A 22,551-nucleotide genomic window follows, 5' to 3' on the forward strand; every position below is an offset into this window, starting at 1 on the left:
TGTTGTTGTTGTTGTTGTTGTTGTTGACAATAAGAGGATGTTGTTGTTGAAAAATTAATGGTGCTGTGACTAATAGTAGATGTACAGTTGTCCGCTTGCGAAATGTGTGCAGGAACAAGCACCGTTGATTAGGATGCAAACCTGGTTTGGTCTGGTCTGGTTTGGTTTGGTGTTTGTGCTCTTGTAGATCCGCCTGCAGCACCAGTACTGGAGCCAGTGGACAGCACGCAGATCACCACCAGCTCGCTGAGAATCAGCTGGCTCATGCCTCAGTACCCCGGCAGCATCGCCATCGAAGGGTACGCGGTAGAGGTGAGGCCGCATGGCAATGGCAGCACTTGGACGCTGGCCTCCTTTGCTGTTCAGACCCTCTCCAGCACTGTCACTGGACTCAGGCCGTGGACTGAATATCACTTGCGCATGCGAGCGATGACATCACTGGGCTACAGTGAATATAGCGAGGAGACCGCCGCTACGCGTACATTGCCACGTGGTAAGGATTCTGCGAGTGGGAGACTGTGAGCCGGGGGGGCTTGAGCCAGGGGGAGCTTTTCATACCCCAGATGCCTGTTGTATCATTACCCACCAGCGCAACTATTGAAGATGGAAACTAAGATAGTTATGTATTGTGTGTGTGTGTTGTGTGTGTGTGTGTGTGTTGTGTGTGTGTTGTGTGTGTGTGTTGTGTGTGTGTGTGTGTGTGTGTGTGTGTGTGTGTGTGTGTGTGTGTGTGTGTGTGTGTGTGTGTGTGTGTGTGTGTGTGTGTGTGTGTTGTCTAAGTTACTGGCCTAGCTGGAGCTGCCCATGCTCTTATATGATACAGTGGCTTACAATATTCTCTTCTGGTATGACAATGTGCCGTGTTGTGTTATTGTCGTTGCCACTGCTGTGCTGACAGTACGTTAGCTGTCTACTTAAAAGTGCTTTCCTGTGCGCTTGCTCTCCTCCAGATCCGGTGGCACCCGAGGGTGTTGTGACGTCAGCAGGAGTAACTTCGATCACCCTTCATTGGCAGGTAGGGTTGCATTTTGGATTTCTGCTGTGAATAAGCCGTCTATGTACTAGTATACAGCATCTTTTTTCGCAACTGAACTCGTTATGTCATGAGCCTTGAAAGGGTATCTATCGCACTATGCAAAAAACTGACCCTATCAGTGTCTGCTCTAGGATGTCAAACCAACAGGGTACATGTGTACCTGGCACAACCATTGCAAGCGGGTCAGAGCCGGGTCAGAGCCGGGTCAGAGCCGGGTCAGAGCCAGGTCAGAGCCAGGTCAGAGCAGGGTCAGAGCCAGGTCAGAGCCAGGTCAGAGCCAGGTCAGAGCCGGGTCAGAGCCGGGTCCGTCCAAGTGCGGCTACTGCATTTACATCAGCCTTGGATCAGGGAGTTGTAAATATTTTATGGCTCCATGATGTATGTTGCTTTCCCAACCGGGTCACAGGTGACCCGGTGTTCTTTTTTCCAAACTGGTCCAAGCACCCACCAACCGGGTCGCTGACCCGGCTGACCCGGCTCCGGAGCAGACACTGCATATTGGTGAGTGGCTGAGTTTAATTGATGCACTGAAAATGCACATTCGTTTGGAGCGTACACAACCCGATCACACTGGACGAAGGTGCATAGCAGAAAGGTGTAATGCTTACATAATGTAGTATCAAATCAGCACAATATCTGAGCATAAATGTATGCTGTTGCCCTGTGCAGCTACCTGTCACGTGGACTGCCGAGCACGGAGCACTGCGCAACGTTCTCGTGTCCTACGAGCAACTGGCAGATGACGGAGCAGGCGCACCGCTGAAAAACACCACCAGTGTTGTCGTCGGTGCTGGCGACACAGCGGGAAATTTGACGGTCACCGGGTTGGAGGACGACTCTCGGTACTCATTCAACATCACGTTTGACAATGGATACGCTACTGGCAATAGCACTGAAGTACTGGGCAAAACAATCCCAGGTAAGGAAGAAAACCAGAAACACATCAACATCCACCCCAGCAACTAGTGGTGCTAGTGTACAGTATAGCGCAACTTGTACATGTAGTTCCTTGGTGCTTTTCCTTTCCTATCCAATCAACATCCTTTGTTCTTGCATGCGGCTATCGGGATTTTTCGGTCTTTGACCACTTTGTGGTGCGTGTTATCTGCTCCCCTCGCACTGTTTTAGTTCAGGAGCTCCGCACCGCACCCGCATCGTTTGAGGGTGATTGTATTTCTACGGGTGCGTAAAGTCATTGGTGAACCAGACTTCTCATGGTACATGTGTATGTCAATTTGCAGGTGTACCCAGTCCGCTCACCGACCTGCAACTCTCAGAGAACGGTACGGATCACGTGCAGCTCTTCTGGCGTGTGGATCTGGCCAAGGACGAGTACCCTGCAACGCAGCTGATGTTCGCAGTGAAACTTCAAGACGGAGAAGGTGTCAGTAACGTTACGATTAACATCACAGATGACAATGGCAAGCATATTCTTGATAACCTGGTGCCAGAGACGACATACATCGTAGATGTCCACACGCTCAACGAGTTTGGCAGAAGTGAAGAGGCTAGGAATACGTCTTTCCAGACCCAAGGTATGAATACCACAGACCACCTTCCCCTTCCCCTCCCCCTCCCCTCTGTACCCGACCTGTCCTCTCTACAGGTTCTGTACACGTGCACATGTGTGTGTGTGTGTTGGGGGGTATAGGTGTCCGGGCCGGTGATCCATCTAGTGGCACCAGGTCGTCAACCAATATAGTTGACTCAAGCAGATAAGTAGCTCACCTGTTTTCCGGCTCACACAAGGTAGTCGAAGGTTGAAGGGGAGCGATCAAAAATACTTTTATTAGTTGGAAGAAGGCGGCTTTTATGTGATTTTGGTTATAGTATAATTGTGATATAATAATTAGTAGGAAATATTAGTATAGCTTTGGGGAGCTCGCTCACCCACATTACATGATAGAGTTACAAATATGAGTGATGTCCGAGGTTATTCGTACGTCGATCGTGCGACGGAGCCTGGAGTACGCTGTCGGATGTTGCTGCAGCTAGAGCGCGCCGCCTTCGTACGGTGTCTTGATTGGGTCACCCTTCACCTTCTGCCCCGTAAGCTCTTCCCTCGCATTACCCCGTAGGGCGCTTCACGGTCAAGCCGTGACCTCTCCCCAAAAGGGATAACGGAGTCCGCAGTGCGTGAAGCACTTGCAGGACCCTTTACGTCGTACGACGCGAGAAGAGGGGCCTTGCTTGCTCGACTAACAAAGGTATCAGCTCCCTTGCAGGACTAAGCAGGGTCCCCTCAAGCTCAACAGTGTAGTGAGTACAATGCTGACGACTTGTACTGAAGGTGTAGCCGCCGTACGACAACACTTGTGACTCGAGGCCACGAGTTGTAAGCCATGATTGCTCAACTAACGAAAGTGCCAAATCCTTCGTAGGACTAATCATGGTTCTTACAGAACTCTAGAATATTTCGGAGCCCAGCTTTTGGCTGCTGAATCTCATTGCGTGGTCGCTTTCACGACGAGTCGAGTCCGGGTCATGACAATTCCCCGGCCTCTCAAGAATCACGTCCCCGTGATGTTACCCAACTTGGAAGTCGGCGAGTCGTGGCGGTAACCGCCTGTTCCGTACTGGCCGTGCCAATACGTGGGGTACCTCTGCGGGTATAGGCATGGGTACGGGAGGTGGCTCTAACAGAGGGACCTCCCCACCGTAACTCTCAGTACGAGTATCAATTTCGTCGTCCGAGTACAGCACATCAGTTGCGTCCGGTACGTACGCTGCAGTCTCCTGAGACTGGTCAGTTTGTGGGTCAACCGTTTGGTTGATCGGTTCGGCTAAGGTTTCCACTACCGGGGGTAGCAGTCGACTAGGCCGCACTCGACATTTCTTCAAGCGATTTACATGAACAACTTGAAGCTTCTGTGCAACAGAGGTGGTGTCCTGAATACGGTACACCACATTAGACAACCGTGTCCTGAATACGGTACACCACATTAGACAACCGTGTCACTACAGTGAACGGGCCCTTCCATAGCTTAGCTAGCTTTGCACTAGTTCCAACCGGTATGGCTGGGACTAGTAGCCGGACTAGGTCGCCGACCTCAAACAACACCCGTACCGCTCCACTATCGTGGAGGTGGGCTTGATGCTGATGTACGGCTCGTAGCCGGTCACGCACCACAGTGTGTACATTAGCCAACCGCTCACGCAAAGATTTTACGTAAGTCGGTTCATTACTGCTTGCCATCACAGATGGGGGTAACCCATAGGCTACATCTTGTGGTAAACACAACTCTCTACCAAAAAGTAGATACGCTGGCGTAAAGCCAGTGCTGGCTTGCTCGGTGGCGCGGTATGCCATTAGCATTGCAGGCAATTGGACATCCCAATTGGTCTGATTCTCCCATTCTTGACTCAAGAGCCCAGGGGTGTGGAGCTACGCAGCATGCTGGGGTGCGTCCTCGTTTGACTACCTTGTACATGCAGTCCTTGGAACTAGTTTATACCACTAGTCCAATATCAACCCTCATGCTTTGACACACGAAACACAAGTTTGTTCAAGTTCGCCTCAAGGGCCATCTTCAAGTAACTAACACTTAGTTAGTTACGACAATATCTCGGCTTCGGCCGAGGCCAAGCTGGCGGCGTCGTCGACGGCCGCGTCGGTCGTTGCCGTCAGGCGTTCACGTTCAGCCTTGGCGGCGTCTCGGGCTGCAGTGACGGCGGCGTCATGCGCACGATTTCGAGGCGTTGCCGCCGTTGCGAATCTTGGTCGTTTCGGGGGAGGGCCCTCTTCAATTGCGGCCGAGAATTTCTTCAGGGCCATTAATAGGGACGTCAGTCCGCCAGCGATAGCCCGGAGCTTCTGAGCATGCGAGTACTGGCGCAGGGCCTTCAGTGCTGAGGCACCTGCCTGCAATGCAACGATCAGTTCTTGTTGATGCGCAGCATGTCGCGGCAGTCGCGCCTCGGGTGCGCCACGCTGTTGCTGTCCGTCAGCCATTCTCAACACTGTTCAAGAAGGAGACCCACATAACAGTGTTATAGCATTATCGCTTGATCCTGGTCACAACACCAAATGTCCGGGCCGGTGATCCATCTAGTGGCACCAGGTCGTCAACCAATATAGTTGACTCAAGCAGATAAGTAGCTCACCTGTTTTCCGGCTCACACAAGGTAGTCGAAGGTTGAAGGGGAGCGATCAAAGATACTTTTATTAGTTGGAAGAAGGCGGCTTTTATGTGATTTTGGTTATAGTATAATTGTGATATAATAATTAGTAGGAAATATTAGTATAGCTTTGGGGAGCTCGCTCACCCACATTACATGATAGAGTTACAAATATGAGTGATGTCCGAGGTTATTCGTACGTCGATCGTGCGACGGAGCCTGGAGTACGCTGTCGGATGTTGCTGCAGCTAGAGCGCGCCGCCTTCGTACGGTGTCTTGATTGGGTCACCCTTCACCTTCTGCCCCGTAGGCTCTTCCCTCTCATTACCGCGTAGGGCGCTTCACGGTCAAGCCGTGACCTCTCCCAAAATGGGATAACGGAGTCCGCAGTGCGCGAAGCACTTGCAGGACCCTTTACGTCGTACGACGCGAGAAGAGGGGCCTTGCTTGCTCGACTAACAAAGGTATCAGCTCCCTTGCAGGACTAAGCAGGGTCCCCTCAAGCTCAACAGTGTAGTGAGTACAATGCTGACGACTTGTACTGAAGGTGTAGCCGCCGTACGACAACACTTGTGACTCGAGGCCACGAGTTGTAAGCCATGATTGCTCAACTAACGAAAGTGCCAAATCCTTCGTAGGACTAATCATGGTTCTTACAGAACTCTAGAATATTTCGGAGCCCAGCTTTTGGCTGCTGAATCTCATTGCGTGGTCGCTTTCACGACGAGTCGAGTCCGGGTCATGACATAGGCACTATGCTTGACAATATTGTTGCTGCTGTTGTTGTTGTTGTTGTTGTTGTTGTTGTTGTTGTTGTTGTTGTTGTTGTTGTTGTTGTTGTTGTTGTTGTTGTTGTTGTTGTTGTTGTTGTTGTTGTTTGGGGGAGGGGGGGTGTCAGGGGATGAGATACCGGTACATATTCCCCATGGTCATCTTCATGGAGAGAAGAGTAAGTGTGCCTACTGGATCTGTCTCTGTGTGTTTTTATGTGCTGCTGTTGTTGCTGTGTGTGTGTGTGTGTGTGTGTGTGTGTGTGTGTGTGTGTGTATGTATGCGTGTGTGTACGTATGCGTGTGTGTGGGGGGGGGGGGTGTATGTTCATGTGGGTGTGCCCTGTTTAGCAATGGACGAGATCCCAGAGAGTGCAAGCATTCTCATCGACTTCCCACCAGCTGGAAACGATTCAAAGTTCTTCACAGTATTTGTTCGACTGGCAGGCTCGACTGACGATTTTGAGCAGATAGCTCGAGTCCCATCGACTATACCCCGTTTTGTTCTGGGAGGAGTGATGGCAGGACAAAACTATGAGATTATCGTGAAGGAGACTGGAGACGGTACACCCCGCGACGTTCTCCAATTTGAAGCAACTCCTTCTGGTAAGAACCATTTTCATGAAAAGGGGAAAGGGAGATACATCAGACACTTTTTTTTAAAGAAGTAGAGAAACGCTGTCTGTATTTTGGCAATATTATTACCAGTACCTCAAAAGGAGCATGGCTGGCTAAGCGGATGCGGCACGTGTTTGCTTCAGAAGTGCATAGAAAATGTCGATTTGTGGACATGTAGAGCTACGCATTGAGAACTGATTGCCTGGTATCACAAGATAGGGTGTTTGCTGAGAGGGGGGATTCGTGAAATAACCCATGTTTCAAAATTTTGAAGGACACCTCGCACAGCTTCATTTTTCTTGAATTGTTTGCGCCATCCAGTAATTTGACAATTACTGGATATTCACTGGTTTGAGGGAAAGACACAAACGGGGAAAATTACTGGATTGTGTGTGAAATGGCACTGAGAGATGTACACTGATGGTGGCTGATGCCAGGAGAGGTCCAGCAACTATGGGTGATGTTGGTACCCCATTGGGTGGTATTACTACCCGGTTGGGTGACTACTTCTGAAGTACACTAGAGAAACATCTCTGGCTGGAGAAAAAAAGCGTTATTGCCCTATTGGCATGCCAGGCATTGTGTGACAGCCTTGGCCAAGCCGCTTGACTCGCACCCCATTAGCTCTCTCGCAGCTGTACAAAGACCTGACTGAGGCTGTCGAAAGCAGTAGCTGCAGAACAATACATATCATGTAGCCAATGGGTCAAGGTGGAATACCAGGGGTCCATACTCCAGCCACAGTTCTGATTCCAAGGATCCTTGGAGAGTTGGCTTCCAAGGGTACCATAACAACAGCTACTGCAATGTACGGCTTTGAAAATGAAGTCGTGTCCAGTCCAGTGCTGCCGCAGAAGCTACGGGTCTCGGACGAACAAATCTTGCAAGTCCTGTAACCCTTGTTGTTTTCTTGTGTATGTGTATGTGTGTGTGTGTGCATGTGTCTGTGTGTGTGTGTGTGTGTGTGTGTGTGTGTGTGTGTGTGTGTGTGTGTGTGTGTGTGTGTGTCTATGTGTCTATGTGTGTGCATGTGTCTATGTGTGTTTCTTTTGCATGAGTATAGGAACTACTCCTGTAGTTCCAATTCTCCTGCCGGACTCAGTACCCGGCGTTACTAGCTGGCACGTGCAAGTCCGTCAGCAAGACGCAAATGGAACGTATGGTCCTTGGCAGACACATGTACACCTTCCTAGCTCTCGACCGAAGTACGACCTGACGGGACTTTCCCCTGGTAACACGTACCAGTATCGCATCTTGGACAATACCGGGAACGTTCATCGAACAGGTGCCGCGTTCATTCCCGAACTCCAGGACACGGCGTCGCCAACAGGTTCGTGCCAGTTGTCTGAATATCTTGTTCTCTCTCTCTTTCTCTCTCTCTCTTTCTCTCTCTCTTTCTCTCTCACACTCTCTCTCTCACACACACACACACACACACACACACACACACACACACACACACACACACACACACGCGCGCACACACACCAAGGAGCAGGCTGGCGAGAATGGGGTGCTCGCCGCTTTTGTCGTTTCTGTTGCATGTGAAGATCGCACGACTATCGGGATTATTTCTGCTGATAGAATGCCCTTTTGTAACAGCATGCACAAAGTGATGTGGCGTGCTGGATTTGCTGACTAGTGACAAGAACTCCTTTGAGCTACAGTTCGTTAAACAACTGATGTGTATGCTCACGCGCGTGTGTATGTGGGTGTATGTCCATGTGTGTGTGTGTGTGTGTGTGTGTGTGTGTGTGTGTGTGTGTGTGCGTGCGTGTGCGTGTACGTGTGTGTGTGTGTGTGTGTGTATGTGTGCGTGGGAGGGGGGGGGGGGGGGGAGGAGTGCATGCATGTGTTTCCGTGTGTGTGTGTGTGTGTGTATGTGTATGTGTATGTATGTGTGTGTGTGTATGTGTGTATGTGTGTGTGTGTGTGCACTCTGCACATGTGTGTCTGTACTGCGGCTCCTCCAGATGATATTCCATCGCCCAATTCGCCCGTTGAAAGCACAGACGACGGATCGTTTGTCAGCAGCAAGAACAAAATGACACTGTATTCTGTCATTGGTTCGAGCAGTGTCGTCTGTGTTGTGTGCGGAGCACTTCTCCTCTATCTCATCCGTAGGAGGAACTCATCGTCCGAAGAAGGTAATGTACTTGATGGTTGTAATGTCCATTATTGGCGGTGTAGGTGCGTATCGCATGTGAGTCAACCGGGGACTAACGTAATGCTGGTCGACAATGTGACTTTCAGTGCCGGTATAGGCAGCAAAAATCATAACCCGTGCAAAGTCTAAAAAAATCATAAAAGAAAGAGCAGCGCATGATCATGTCTTCTTTCCGATTTTGTGCGAACGAAGACTGAACGTCTTGGGTTGAAAGGAGCTCTTGGAGGAAAGGGGTCTGGGAAAATGTCGCATGCAATCCTTTCACAACGACTCATGCGCATAGGTTGGGAGTGTGGGTTGCCTGGACGAGAATAAGGAGAGTGCAGGATGCACTGTAAAGTAAGCTACCATGCTCAGTCTGACAGACGACTACTCAGCTCATCTCGACCCCGTTTTGTACCGCGAACAGTTTCTGGATTCCCAATCTGTAATCGGCTATCGTCCAATAGACCACCCTTTTTAGGTTATGTACGGATGTCCCCTCGTTTGAGGGGATTATTGAGCCATAATCCCCTCAAACGAGGGGAACTATTAGAGAGGTTCCGCACTACGTAAAGTTGAGCTACTTTACGTTAGTGGGCGGGAAAAACCCGTGAATTCGCGAGTTTGCACTCCACTTACGGAAAGTTGTCTACGGAGAGTACGTAGATAGGGCTCTGATAACGTAGCTGGTCCGTAAGTGGATTGGGGTACAAATTTATGACTCTCTCCCCAGGTCGATCTGGTCGTACACTGCCGCGTTCGGAGTTGCCAAGGGCAGCTACGTGATTTGAAAACTCCGTATGGCGGAACCCAGATGCGCATGCAGTTTACGTAGAGACTTTCCGTAGATCGACTACGTTTTTTACTAACGTAATTACGTTATGCGGAACCTCTCTAATATCCGAAGGAAATCCTCTGGATCCCCTCAGACCCAGTCCTTCTACAGTACGTATCGGTTATAGCGTGGGTGTTTGAAAAAACGACTTTTTATTCTTATTTCCGATATTTCTTACGCACAATAAATCAAGTGTGACATACCATGTGCATGTGCGCAGAAGCAGGAAGATTTTTAGATTATACTAAAGCCTCTTCGGGCAGATCCTCTTTTACGGGCAGGAAGATCATCGCACATGCAATGTAGTGCTACTACTGTGCATACGGCTGGTCATAGTCACAATCATAGGCAAACCATGTGACTATGCAACATGAGTTACATGACCACAACAGTTGAACCTGCAGCACTACGACCCAACGCGAGTCAGAGCGGAACTGCATTGGACGGAAGTTATTACTACAGGCGATATACTTTGTACTAATCTGGCATGTTTCGCTACACAAAGTCCATTCTTAGGACCGATATATTCTACTGTACGATAAAATTGTTTGTAAGAATAAATGTGCACTTGAAACCCATGTTATGATTATGAAAACATAAGAGTTGATTCTTGTATTAAAGCAGTATATTCTTTTACACGACCACGCTATAACCGATACGCACTGTACTATGTATAGGATATTGACCAAGACGAGGTCTATATGGGAAATATAGGCCGAGTAAAAGACCGAGGTCCGCCGAGGTCTTTTACGAGGCCTATATTTCCCATATAGACCGAAGTCGAGGTCAATATCCTATTTATCACGATTCCCTTGCCATAACCCCAAAATTTGAACCTTTAGGAGCTATTGTAACCTTTTTAGTATAGCATTTGTACTATAGTGTACATATGATGTTGCCTATTTTGGGTACAAGACTGTAAGAACAACAGGGTTCAGCATCTGCAGCACAGTGGCTGGGTGGTATAAGGGGTTGCTTGAGGTTCTTAATCATACTGTTGTGAGTTCGAATCCTGCTTGTTCTGTTCCTTTGTCTTCTTTCTTTCAATTTTTCTTTTTGAAGTGGAGAGAAAAATTCTAAGTCCCTCCAAAGTCGAAAGATTACAATGCCTAAGGGGCCGTCCGTAATTATCGATCTTTTTCACGAAGAGAAAATGTTTCGTATATGGGTGGGTGGGTTGAGGAGAGTTTCGTTTTGAAAATTATTGATAGCTGAAACATCAATCAATTTTAGCTGTCAAGTCTATATTTTTCGTTGAAGGGGGTGGGTGGGTGGGGGAGGGTCATAACTAAACTTTTTCGTTCCGTGAAAATTATCGATAATGCCGGATGGCCCCTAAGTGGTCGATACAAGCGGTCGATTTAACCCGACTGCTGCATGGACGATAAGTGCTGCGAATAGTGATCATGCGCCCTGGCCTGAGTAGCTCGCTTGGCTAATTGAAAGTCTGCCGACCTGGGCCACATTATGTTGCTAAGGCATGCACAACCCCAGTCACAGCGCGCAAGTTGGTTGAGTTTGGCCGTCAGGAGGCCAGCGCAAGGTATCCGGGGCGCGGGTCTGATTCCAGCGAGGGGCAATGTGGTACCCCGCAGCGCAAGGGTAGCGTGATACCCTAAGCCAGCGTGCGTGCTGCATGAGTAGCGTGATACTCGCTGAGCGCTTTTGCTGTTGCCTAGCAACGCGTTTCTGTCTTTCCTGGGCCCCCAACGCATGTTGGGTGGCCCTGCGCATGACTGCACGTTGTCATAGCAACCTTGGAAACCTCAAGCCGGTTACCAACAAGCTAGGAATCAGACGAAGCCGCCGAATGCCCCCGCCGGCCCCCGGCGCTTCATTGCAATTGAATTAATATTTGTCCAGAATAGTGAGCTAGGACAGATCAAGAGGCGTGGGTGGGAGGGAGAAATTGCAAAACAGTTGGATGCACGCAGCAGCACAGCTAGCAAGAGAAAGAGCCGTGGATGGGTTTGTTCCTGTTTTTGATGGCTGTGGCCATCCGTTGGCCCAGCGGTCTCGTGTGAGTACGGTGTTTGTTCGTGCTGCCAGCTCGCGCCCGGCATTTGTTTGCGCTGGCAGCTCGGGCCCGGTGCGCGAGTGAAACCGAACCGTGACAAAGGCTTTCGCTCTTTAGTGCTATTGACTGGCTTTTCATACGATGCCTATTGATGTCTAGAGACATGCTGTCTAGCCTTCCCCTAGTACGCATTCACGGGGCTTTGTTGAAGTTCGTGCCGTGAACTGCCAAAGGGAACTGTTTGAATGGTGCTGGGGCGAGTGCGACATTACGGCGTCCCTGCAGCCGGCCTAATCGCGTTTGTCGCCACAACCGATTTTAACCCGACTGCTGCATGGACGATAAGTGCTGCGAATAGTGATCATGCGCCCTGGCCTGAGTAGCTCGCTTGGCTAATTGAAAGTCTGCCGACCTGGGCCACATTATGTTGCTAAGGCATGCACAACCCCAGTCACAGCGCGCAAGTTGGTTGAGTTTGGCCGTCAGGAGGCCAGCGCAAGGTATCCGGGGCGCGGGTCTGATTCCAGCGAGGGGCAATGTGGTACCCCGCAGCGCAAGGGTAGCGTGATACCCTAAGCCAGCGTGCGTGCTGCATGAGTAGCGTGATACTCGCTGAGCGCTTTTGCTGTTGCCTAGCAACGCGTTTCTGTCTTTCCTGGGCCCCCAACGCATGTTGGGTGGCCCTGCGCATGACTGCACGTTGTCATAGCAACCTTGGAAACCTCAAGCCGGTTACCAACAAGCTAGGAATCAGACCAAGCCGCCGAATGCCCCCAAATTCCGCGTTGGTCAGCCGAATGACCTTAGTGTGGTATTCAAGCGCTTCAGCTACATGTACGTAGTTCAAATGCGTGCCCTTCGCATGTTTGTTTTCCCTTAGTGACACCGAGAAGGGTTTGAATCGCATGTAGTCGGAGCGTGCGTGCACACATGGGGTGTCCCACACCGCCATGGCATGGGGTGTCCCACACCGCCATGGCATGGGGTGTCCCACACCGCCATGGCATGGGGTGTCCCACACCGCCATGGTCTGGGGTGTCCCACACCGCCATAGCATGGGGTGTCCCACACCGCTAGGTGGGAGCTATAGCACAGCAACAGAGTGGTGCAGATAACTTATCATAAGTATCAGAGGCGTGCGTGCACAGTCAGTGCTAGAACGTGAGTGCATACGTCCGCGAATGGGCGTACCAGCGTGCGCGCAGCGTGTGTACCTGCATGCATGCTTGTGCGGTGTCAGACTGTGGGTGCGTGTACGCGTGCATGCATGTGTGTGTGCATGCGTGGGTGTGTGTGCGTGCGTGTGTATGTGTCTGCGGGTGCGTGTATGTGGGTGTGGCTGTGCGCGCTTGCGCGCCTGCGGACGGCGAACAGTTACTTTCCACAGCGTACATAGTTCTTGTAGCAGGCACTTCGCCATCTGCCGAGTTTCATGATCTCGGATTCGGTGAAGCCGCTCATTGCTCCTGTGGTTGCGGCTCCGGCTCTGAGGCCGTGCAGTGAATACTGGATAGGTGGGTACCCTGCGCTGCTCAGTAGCTGACGGATTAGACGGGTGAGTCTTGGTGCAGTTAGGAACTTGCCACAGCTGTCAACGAACAGTGGTCTATTGGGCAGGTTGGGGCGTCTTGATAGATAGGTATGCATGGCTTTGACCGGGCAAACCGTTGAGTTGGTGGTTGTGAGCCGGACGGAGTGACCCTTGCCGAGTTGGTCGGTCTTGGACTTCTTGATTGTGACCTGTATTGCCTGCGGCGTGATGGAGAGGTCTTCTGTTCGGAGGCCACCGTCTGACATGGTCGTGGCGGTTGTGGAAGTGTACTCACTTGCCCGGAGACACGCAAAGAAGCCCAGGCAAATAGCTGCCCATACCATGGCTCGGTCGGTCGCGTTGAGGTTAGACCGTATCAGGGCCCTGCGCATAGCTGCCATGTGGGGCAGGAGGATTGGCTTACTGGCGTTTTTAGTTCGGTTGGCCTGTGCACGTGCCACTCCTTGAACTGCGAGGTCCACTCTTCGCGACGAGAGATCTTTGCCGTTTTCTTTGGCAATTGCCCGGATCGCCGACACATACAGGCGGACGGTTGACGCGGCATGTTGACGCGCCAGGTAGGCTACAAACGCCAGCATGATGGTGTCTGTAATCACCTTGGTGCCGACTAGTTGGCAGAATTGGTGCAGTCGTTTCCAGGCTGTCGCGTATGTGGCACGTGTGGACGCTGACAGGCCTAGCCACTGGTAGGCCTGACCCTCCAACATCAGAGGGAGTAGGTGCTCTCGGGCACCGGAGATGGCGTGTCTTCTGCTGTGGGTGCCAGTCGGCGAAATCGGGCCATCTGAAACCGAGACAGAGAGTCAGCAATCGCATTGTCAGTGCCGGGGATGTGGGAGACTATGACGTGAAAGTTGTGTCGGGCAGCAATGGCAAACAAAGTGCGTACCAGCGCCATTAAGTCGGGGCACTTTGTGCGTGAGCGGAGCCAGATGTCGCATACGCTACGGTTGTCGCAGTGGAAGCGGATGCGCTTCAGATGCAGCTGCGGTGCCCATGTGGATGCTGCGGCCACGATGGCAAAGAGCTCCATCCACGCGATGGATCTCTGGGATTGGTGCCTCTGCCACCGGTGTTGGAGCCACCGGCCGGCGAAGAAAGCACCATAGCCGATGGCTCTAGATGCGTCCGTGTAGAGGTCCATATCGGCGGCGGCTGACCACGTGGGTTCTAGGAAGAAGGCGACGCCATTCCAGGCAGGGAGGAAGTCAAGCCACCACTGGATGTCTGCTTTGGCGTCTTCTGTGATTCTGATGTAATCGTTTGGATGCGGGACCGTCGTGCTGAGATCAATGAGGCGGCGCAGAAACATGCGGCCCGCAGGGACCGCCTTGCAGGCAAAGCTGAGGTGACCTATCAGGGACAACAATTCAGACTTGCGGGCGGTAGGGCGGGTATGTTGCCAAGCCTTGAGGGCAATGAGAAGGTCTTCTAACTTGTCGGGTGGGAGGCGGATTTCGAAGCGCTCTGTGTCCAGCATGACACCGAGGAATGTCAGGGTTGTACTAGGGCCTTCCACCTTTTTTGGATTGACCGGGAAGCCTAAGTCGTGGCAGGCTACCAGGGCACGGTCAAGCTGGTGCTGTGCGCCGATAGAGTCCGTCGCTCCACCAAGGTGGTCGTCTAAGTAGTGGATGACTGGGGCTACGTCGAAGTTGTGCGACATGACCCACTGGAGGGCGTCTGCGACTTTGTTAAACAGCGACGGTGATGAGCGAAGGCCGAAGGGTAGGCATTTGTCCGCGTAATATTGCCCGCGCCAGAACAGGCATAATAGTTCCCAGTCCTCTTTCCGTACTGGACAAATGCGAAATGCGTCTTGGAGGTCGACCTTCCACAGATGGCAGCCACGGCCTAGGGACCGTGCGAGATTTACGCCGTCGTCGACCGAACAGTACTGTACAGAGAATTTGTCGACAGGGATACCATCGTTCACTGAGTGGCCCTGTGGTGCTGACAGATGCATAATCAAGCGCCATTTTTGCACCGACCGTGACTTCTTGGGAACCACACCCAAACCGGAGACCTGTGTAAGTGTGAAGGGGGGCTCTTGGTAGGGACCGGCCATGCGACCTGCGGCAATTTCACGACCGATGGCAGCATCGACAATGTCAGGGTGCTCAATCGCTGATTTGAGATTACGAGAGACTCAGAAGGTACGGGGACCAGCAAACCCAATATCGAACCCGTAAGACAAAGAATGTATTACGAATGAGGCAAAAGCCGGATCAGGATGCTGACACAAAGCGTCCTGCAGGTAAGAAACGTTAATGGGGGTTACAGGCGTGTGCAAATGGATTGGCTCGTGAGCGAGGGTGCGTGTAGGAGAGATGTGAGCAGCTGGGCAGAGTGTGTGAGTGCTATTGGCCTGGGTGAGTGTAGAGTTACCGGTGAGTGACTGGAGTGACCGAGTCTCCAAGCTGGGCAACTGCGAGCTATTGGTCGCGGCTGGCGGCGGCTGGCTTTCCTGGGCATGACTTGGCGGGGTGGCTGCCAAAGCATGTGCTGCACTGGTGGCCGTAGCGACAGGCTGCGCGTTGGCAGCGGCCTTGGTTGTAGTCGCGGCAGACAGCTGGGGCGTTTGGGTGAGCGGTAGCCCCTGACCGCTGTGCCGGAAGGGGCGTTTGGCTGCTGGCCCGTCAGACAGTGAAGCTAGGCTACGGGCGCGGGGGCAGCGAACTGTTAAATGACCTTGCCGGTTGCAGTGACGGCAGGGAGGCAGGATGGAGTTTGTAAACCACTCCGACCAGAGTTCCGGATCTGACGTGGCAAGGCTAGATTTGCTGCGTGCAGCTCTTGCACGGAACGACATGTCGAAGCCAGACCACGCACCGAATGTATAGCGTGCGGCCGCTTTCACGATTGTGCTTTGGTACTTGAATAATTCCGGACCTCTGCCGGGGTCGTGGTGGAGGGCTACTTGGGCGAAGGCTGAGAACGCCTCCAACCACGATGTCAAGTCTACAACTTTCTTTAGACGGGATGACGACGACATGGCAGATGGCACAAGGGTGATGTGGTCCCCCGTCCCCTGCAGGGTGAACCCACTGTCCGGACCCATGCTCGTATCAAAAGCCAGCTCTCCCAGTACCCTACCAAAATCAACGTACTCACGTTTGATAATCTTGTCCGTGAGATGGTCGCTGAGGGCAGGTAATGGGATGGATGGTGGACGCTCTGGGGCGAGCAAATCGCCGTCCAGGAAGAGACTCTCCTGGTCTGGTCTTAGTGCTGAAGCCAGTGAAGGCTGGACATATTCAGGCTCAGAGTCAGGCACCACAACATCACCAGAGACTGGACCAGCCCGCTGTGCTGCTGTTGCTGCTGCTACAGTTGGCTGTGCATGTGGAGGTACCACCGGTAGACCCATCGAAGTTGTCAATGACGTCATGCAGGACGCCACTGCATCTTGCACGACCCGAGAGATCTCGGCAGATTGCTGCGACGTGAACGCGGGCGACGAGTCAGGCTGGGTCGCGGCCGCGGGGCTTTGAGTGGCCGGGACTGCAGGACTAGCCCGCCGACGCGTGGTCTTTTTTGCGACCTGGCTCGTAGACTTAGCTTTGTTTCTTGCCTGGGCCGACAAATGCTCATGCAGACGGCTCACCTGGGCTCTAAAATTGCCTGAGCAAGAAAGCCCCAGTTCTCGCAGTCGAGTTTCAACTCCGTCGACTTTGAGTTGGCGGAGATCGGAAAGTGATGGCACGGAGCTCATGGTGACGGCTCAGGATCTCCTGCGACTGCGGAACTTTAGAAATTTCAAATCTCGCCGAGTAATTGCAACAAGGAAGAAAGAAATTGCAAAACAGTTGGATGCACGCAGCAGCACAGCTAGCAAGAGAAAGAGCCGTGGATGGGTTTGTTCCTGTTTTTGATGGCTGTGGCCATCCGTTGGCCCAGCGGTCTCGTGTGAGTACGGTGTTTGTTCGTGCTGCCAGCTCGCGCCCGGCATTTGTTTGCGCTGGCAGCTCGGGCCCGGTGCGCGAGTGAAACCGAACCGTGACAAAGGCTTTCGCTCTTTAGTGCTATTGACTGGCTTTTCATACGATGCCTATTGATGTCTAGAGACATGCTGTCTAGCCTTCCCCTAGTACGCATTCACGGGGCTTTGTTGAAGTTCGTGCCGTGAACTGCCAAAGGGAACTGTTTGAATGGTGCTGGGGCGAGTGCGACATTACGGCGTCCCTGCAGCCGGCCTAATCGCGTTTGTCGCCACAACCGATTATAAGCGGTCGATATTGCGGCGATATGGGTAATATAGGACCAGTCAAGGATCACGAGAATTAGTGGAGGTCGATAAAGAAGAGTGATAAAACCTGCTAAACCCGGAGAGGCGACGAGCAAATGACTATGTTAGAACTTCAGTGTTCCGTTCACACTGCACTGGTTCATGCTGCTGATCACCCGAAAAGTGTGGTCTATACAGGATATTGCACAGTGTCCGCGAGGATTATTCTTCATAATCCCCGCAGCGCTGCGCGCCTTGGGGATTTGAAAAATAATCCCCTCGGAACCGTGCAATATGCTATACAATACCATTTCTGAATGACATCTATTCAAGCTGACTAAAACCCAGGTGGCGGTTCAGAAATATGTGCTTACACTTTGAAGAACAGTTCAGTTGGGTTTGGTTCAAGGGGGACTACGGATGAATGTCCGCAATCTGACCACTGGCTGCAGCAGCCACATTGACCAAGATGTCCCAGTATGGTAGTTAAACAAACAAGACGGGTCCTCCTATATATTGGCTGTGATTCGTCTTTCTTTGCATGTGTTGCAGGTGAAATGGACAAAGATCACGTCCAGCTCTCTCGGCTCGCTCCTGTGACCTCACACTACGGATTGATAGCGCAAGGATCGTCTGATCACTACCTAGCTAAACCCAGCATGTCCACAAGTACCATATCTACAGAACACCATCTAGCTGAATCGAGCATGTCCACGAGTACCATATCGATGGATCACCCACTAGCTGAACCTAGCACATCTACCAGCACCAATTCTACAATCCAGTGGAAGAACCACGCCATAAAGTACGTACATATACCTGCCTGCAGACAATCCACTCATCCCTAGCAAGGCAGAGGCTACATACAGCAGACCATGCGTTCATCTCTAGCAAGGCAGGGGCTACACACAGCAGACCATGCATTCAATTTCATCCCTAGCAAGGCAGTGACTACATACAGCAGACCATGCATTCATCTCTAGCAAGGCAGTGGCTACACACTGCAGACACTCCATGCATCCCTAGCAAGGCAGTGGCTACACACAGCAGACACTCCATTCAATTTCATCCATAGCAAGGCAGTGACTACATACAGCAGACCATGCATTCATCTCTAGCAAGGCCCATGCATTCATCTCTAGCAAGGCAGTGGCTACACACTGCAGACACTCCATGCATCCCTGGCAAGGCAGTGACTACATACAGCAGACCATGCATTCATCCTTAGCAAGGCAGTGGCTACACACTGCAGACACTCCATTCGTCCCTAGCAAGGCAGTGACTACATACAGCAGACCATGCATTCATCCTTAGCAAGGCAGGTACTACACACACCGATACAGCAGGCAGGGCAGGGATATTAGATACGGACACACATGTAGATGTATTCAAGTATCAAGTCAAATCACCAGGAAAAGCGCAACGTCCCAAGAAGGGAGCAATGCACTAACTTGCTCTACTGTCACCAAAGTCGCTACCAATATTTCGTAATGGGTGTTAGGTAATTGTTTCAGGTCCAGTTTAATACAATCAGAGACATCCAGGTACATCTGCTCTCACTAATCTATACAAAAATTTCAAAAAAGAGATACAGCTCTGCTGCTACACTGACTGAATCGCCACACTGCACAATCTTTTGAGTTCTACCCAACTACCCGTCAGATTCTAGGATAGCCTGCTGCTAACCTAATGACCGCATCTGTGTGTCTGTGTGTCGGTGTGTCTGTCTGTCTGTCTGTCTGTATGTATGTCTACTTGTCTGCATGTGTGCCTGGGTGTGTGCGTATGCTTGTGTGTGCCTGCACGGGTATCAATGCACAGGACACCACTTGCAAAGTGTCAGAGTGCAATGCGTCAGAGCAAGCCTCAAATCGGCGCGCAACAGATGCACACACAACAGGTGGAAGTACTCAACAAAAGTATGGTCAATCTCGATGGTGGTAGCATGCGCAGTCTCAATGCAAACAATAATTACAATACGGCCAGTCTCAATGTCAACAAATTGCCCAGTATCAATGGTGGCAGTATGCCCAATCTCAATGACGCCAGTATGCCCAGTAATCCCAATGGCGCTGCTATGCTCAATCTCAATGGTGGTGGTGGTGGTGGTGGTGCTCAGCGCAATCACCGTGGAGGTAGCGTGCTCAGCTGCAATAGTCATAATGGCCTGCTGGAGAGCGTAAGTTAACAAGACACGCAACTCTGCTAGCTCTAAGAAATCCGCCCGCACCTTCAGTGCAGTTACGAAGTCTGGAGAGATTGTTGACCGGTCTCTGCTGGGATGACAGCTACACCATAGCTCAGAGGTTAGAGCATCGCTGGCCTCAAGCGAAGGTCCCTGGTTCGAGTCTTGCTGGTGACAGTCTATTTTTTCAGACTTTTCCCTTTCCCATTCCCTCAACTAGTGACTACCTTCAATGGAAGTGCACTTTTCTTCAATGGAAGTACACTTTTCTTCAATTGAAGTGCACTTTTCTTCAATGGAAGTGCACTTTTCTTCGCTTGTCTAGCAGTTCACTTCCCTGACTGATCACACTATGAATTTGAAGTTCTCCCAATCCTTTTGAAATTGATCACTTTCTTTCACCTCTGGTAGCACGTTCCAGAAATTGACCGTGGTTGGTCTCGGGGAAAGGAAAAAAACCCGAGTGCCATCAATATGTGTGGCTTGTGTTGACCTGCCTGCGAAGTGAAACATTTGTCAGCGCCTTCTAGGTTTGGCCTGCTGCCATAGCTCAGGCCTGGTCCCACAGCTCAGATGGTTAGAGAATTGCTCATGGCAAGCAAGGTCCAGGGTTCAAGTTCTGGTGGGATTGGCTGTTTTCTTCGCTTTTTTGGCAGCTGATTTGCCTGAGTGATCACTTGAGATTAGAAGCACTGCGCTACTTGTTTGCCGATAGTGGACGAGTTATTTTTGAAAATGCCAAGGCATTGATATCATCTTGTTTACATACACTGTGCATGTGCTGTGCGTTGTCCAATGCAGGATGAACCGCGAGGCCAACCAGGGCGCTTGTTTGAGAGCAGCATAACCTCTGAGTACACACCAATGAACCTTTCCCAGAACGTTTCGCAGAGTGCATCAGCGGACACGTCACCGAACACGTCACAGAGCGCATCGCAGAGCGCATCGCACAGGGCCACACCACTACTGGGTCGCCGAAATGTGGAAACAGGCACTTCACTAGGACCGGACTACTCCCATCTCACGTCTACATCACAAATCAGCCAAACAAGCGTATTGGACGAGATGATACAACGGCCGGAAAAGGTCAACCACCTGCCAAAAACAGACGAAAAGAAACCGGGCCCCATGTCTCCCTTATTCCACCAAGAGAACACACGACCGTCATCAACATCGGATGCGGAAATGGCCAATGGGCGTGATATTTATTCTTTTGACCCAGTGTCAGAGGATGGCCATATCTATTCACTCGCCAAAGGTAAAGGCGCGTCGGCGGCTCATGTAATGGCAAAGGCGAAAGGTAATCCCACTTACGTAATGGCAGAGTCGAATGATGGCCCTACTTATGTGTTGGCAGAGTCGAATGATGCAAGGTCAACTGGTGCAGAGTCGAATGATGCTGAATTGTATAGTAGGGTCGAGTCAAAGGGTACTTCAGAAAAGCGGCTTACTATCTTCTCAACTCCAATCACCCTCGAACCAGATCCGTATTCCACACAATCCACTAACACGTCACCTCGAGCAGAACAGGGTTCACGTGCCTATGCAGCCCCGCGGGCGCGCAAGAATGTCACGGGTGCCTCCTCAACTCCGCTGACCGAGTCTGATGACGTATATTCATCTCCACGCACACGTGTCGCAGATCGTCCTTCAGCCCCACAGACAGAGACCGCGGATATCTACGCAGCTCCACAGAGACAAGCTATGCATGCCTGCTCAACTCCGCTCTCAGCATGTGCTGCAGAAAACTATGCAGCTCCAAAGAAGGCTGATCTGACTCATCTGCTAGACAATAAGGATGTATATTCATCTCCCGGGGCACACGCAACGAAAACCACTTCAACTGGAGAGGCTGATCTGACTCATCTGCTAGACAATATGGATGTATATTCATCTCCCAGGGCACACGCAACGAAAACCACTTCAACTGGAGAGGCTGATCTGACTCATCTGCTAGACAATATGGATGTATATTCATCTCCCGGGGCACACGCAACAAAAACCACTTCAACTGGAGAGGCTGATCTGACTCATCTGCTAGACAATATGGATGTATATTCATCTCCCGGGGCACACGCAACGAAAACCTATTCAACTGGAGAGGCCCAGGACAAAGATGCATACGCACCTCCAAAAACACGGATAGCAGATATCCGCTCGGCAGCACTGTCTGAGGACGGAAATATATATTCATCTCCCTGGACACCATCAAGTTCTCGGAAGAGGGCTGCAGCTCCACAGGCTATGGACGCCTCGCCGACTGCGCAGGCTGACGACGACGACACTGCTGATCTGTACGCAGCTCCGCACAGGAAGCTGTGAGGTGACGGCACAGTCTGATTGCTAGGGACACTAGCTGCAGTCCTCTGGCCTTCGTACAGATGTGCACACCTTCCTCTCCTTGAATGGCTAGGCTAGCTGGTACTTTACCAGGCAACTGCAGATGCTAGGGTCGGTTGGAGATTCAGGTCTGTGCGGCCAGCTTACTTGTAAGCTTACTTGTAAGAATATAACAAGTAGCACATCATCATCACACGTTGATAGACCGACATAGCCTCTTCAGTCAAACGCTACTTACTCCCTTACTGAGGAACTGGCAATACTTACCACATAGCTCTGTTAACAACGTTCCCATAACTGCAACAGCCACCTTGCCGTTTTCTAGTGTTTAGGTATATGCAGTTCGTTTTATAGTGCTAATTGTGGGTTAGTTTTCTTCGTTCTCCTCCATCTTTCTTCAATATCCTTTTCCATGAGTTGTTACATATTGCAACATGCATTAACAATAGATAATAGTTTCTATAGATTGGAAGAGCACCGCCATATTGAGTAGTAGTTCTGCAGCTCTGTACTTCTGCCATGCTCTGCCACGTGCAGGCATGGACGATTCGAGAATGTTGTGTGCATATCTACTAGTATGGTACCACATAGTCATTTCCCTCTTCTACACCCGTTGCATGCAGTGTGCACACATGTTGATCTGATGCGACCAGCGGCCCAGTCAACGACCCAGTCGACCAGCGCGCTGCATGCAGCGCAGAA

General features: G+C 51.2%; 1 protein-coding gene across 1 annotated transcript; it reads left to right on the forward strand.

Annotated features, from left to right (window-relative positions):
• Nucleotides 1-186: 186 nt before the first annotated feature.
• On the forward strand, nt 187-22,360 carry LOC135818076 (uncharacterized). Its single transcript, XM_065331401.1, has 10 exons — nt 187-493; nt 951-1,015; nt 1,706-1,955; nt 2,278-2,571; nt 6,277-6,531; nt 7,607-7,873; nt 8,517-8,690; nt 17,877-18,129; nt 19,146-19,503; nt 20,311-22,360. Exons 1-10 carry the CDS (start codon nt 265-267, stop codon nt 21,829-21,831), a joined length of 3,666 nt encoding a protein of 1,221 aa, XP_065187473.1. The 5' UTR covers nt 187-264; the 3' UTR covers nt 21,832-22,360.
• Nucleotides 22,361-22,551: the final 191 nt, after the last annotated feature.

Source organism: Sycon ciliatum, chromosome 1 (genome assembly GCF_964019385.1).
Source record: "Sycon ciliatum chromosome 1, ocSycCili1.1, whole genome shotgun sequence".
Taxonomy (NCBI): Eukaryota; Metazoa; Porifera; class Calcarea; order Leucosolenida; family Sycettidae; genus Sycon; species Sycon ciliatum.

Bases quoted from the DNA above. Each gene is read 5' to 3' on its own strand.
- LOC135818076 (XM_065331401.1), top strand. From the start codon at position 265: ATGCCTCAGTACCCCGGCAGCATCGCCATCGAAGGGTACGCGGTAGAG. The intron at 2,572-6,276 runs GTATGAATACCA...TGCCCTGTTTAG, and splicing joins TACGTCTTTCCAGACCCAAG to CAATGGACGAGATCCCAGAG. The intron at 19,504-20,310 runs GTAAGTTAACAA...TGTCCAATGCAG, and splicing joins ATAATGGCCTGCTGGAGAGC to GATGAACCGCGAGGCCAACC.